The following is a 1,613-nucleotide window of genomic DNA, read 5'->3' on the forward strand; positions in this document are numbered from 1 at the left end:
CTCTGTCACCCAGGCTGAAGTGCAGTGGCACGATCTCATCTCACTGCAACCTCTGCCTCCCAGGTTCAAGTGATTCTCCTCCCTCAGCCTCCCAAGTAGCTGGGATTACAGACATGCACCACCACACCCAACTAATTTTTGTATTTTTAGTAGAGACGGGGTTTCTTCATGTTGGCCAAGCAGCTAGTCTCGAATCGTGGGCTCAAGTGTTTCTCCCGCTTTAGGCTCCCAAAGAGCTGGGATTACAGGCATGAGCCACTGTACCTGGCCAATAAAACTTTTTTCTAAATGTCAGAGCAGCAGGCTGGGTGCAGTGGCTCACCCTTGTCATCCTAGCACTTAGGGAGGCTGAGGCGGAAGGATCACTTGAGCCCAGGATTCCAGACCATCCTGGGCAACATAGCGAGACCCATCTCTACAAATAAAAAAATTAGCTGGGTGTGATGATGCATACCTGTAGTCCTAGCTTCTCAGGAAACAAGTCGGAGGATTACTTGAGCCTGGCAGTCCAGGCTGCAGTGAGCTGCGATCACACCACTGCACTCCAGCCTCAGTGTCAGAGCAGCAAAAGTCCACGCACAGATGCTAGCAGTGGACATTTGGATTGCTTCCACCTTTTTACCATAATAAACAAGACTGGGCTGGGTGCATGGCTCACGCCTATAATCCCAACACTTTGGGAGGCTGAAGCGGGAGGATCGCTTGAGCCAAGAGTTCACAGCCAGCCTGGGCAACATAGTGAGACCCCTGTCTTTACCAAAAACTAAAAATTATCAGAGTGTGGTAGCAGGTGTCTGTAGCCTCAGCTACTCAGAAGGCTGAGGCAGGAGAATCACTTGAGCCCAAGAGGTTGAGGCTACAGTGAGCCGTGATTGTGCCCCTGCCTGGGTGACAGAGTAAGATGCTATCTCCAAAAACAAAACCAAACCACAAGACTCAAATAAAACAGCCTTGTACATCTTTGTCCACTTCTCTAATTGTTAACTTAGATTCGAGTCCTTGTTCAGGGCACTTTCTATCATACTATATTTCCATATTTCTTGGAAATTCATTTTCCTACATCATTTCAGGTCTTTGAAGGTTTTCTCGATTCAAATGAGCTCTGCCAGTTTATAATGACTACATTTGATACCCTGAAAAACCTGAATCATCCCTGCATCCAGCGATCAGCAGGAGAATTACTGCTAACTTTGGCGAAAAATGCAGAGTCCCGATTTGAGAAGGTAAACTTTCAGTGTCTGTTTCCTGGGTTCAAAAAGCCAGTAGGACCTCTTCATCTCTGCAGCTACTGAAGTCTCTGCTTGTCCTATTCAGCTGAGAATGACTACTCGTGGATACAGGGTCAAAGCCTTAGTCTGTTTAGTCACGAATATCCATTCTATAAACATATACCAAACAATCACTGTGTATGTAACTAGGGAGGGAGATTTTTTTTTAAATCTAAGATGTGGTCCATGACGGGGTGCGGTGACTCACATCTGTAATCCCAGCACTTTGGGAGGCTGAGGTGGGTGGATCACGAGGTCAAGAAATCAAGACCATCCTGGCCAACACGGTGAAACGCTGTCTCTACTAAAAATACAAAAATTAGCTGGGCATGGTGGCATGTGCCT

General features: G+C 46.9%; 1 protein-coding gene across 2 annotated transcripts in view; it reads left to right on the plus strand.

Moving 5' to 3' along the window:
• MROH8 (maestro heat-like repeat family member 8) overlaps positions 1 to 1,613 on the plus strand; it is a 62,531-nt gene that overhangs the window by 48,788 nt on the left and 12,130 nt on the right. For both annotated transcript variants that reach the window (XM_011975005.1, XM_011975006.1), the window contains one exon: positions 1,071 to 1,223. In XM_011975005.1, coding sequence (XP_011830395.1) covers positions 1,071 to 1,223 — 153 coding nt within the window. The remainder of the gene's footprint in view (positions 1 to 1,070; positions 1,224 to 1,613) is intronic.

The sequence above is a fragment of the Mandrillus leucophaeus genome, unplaced genomic scaffold, assembly GCF_000951045.1.
Source record: "Mandrillus leucophaeus isolate KB7577 unplaced genomic scaffold, Mleu.le_1.0 Scaffold150, whole genome shotgun sequence".
NCBI lineage: Eukaryota > Metazoa > Chordata > Mammalia > Primates > Cercopithecidae > Mandrillus > Mandrillus leucophaeus.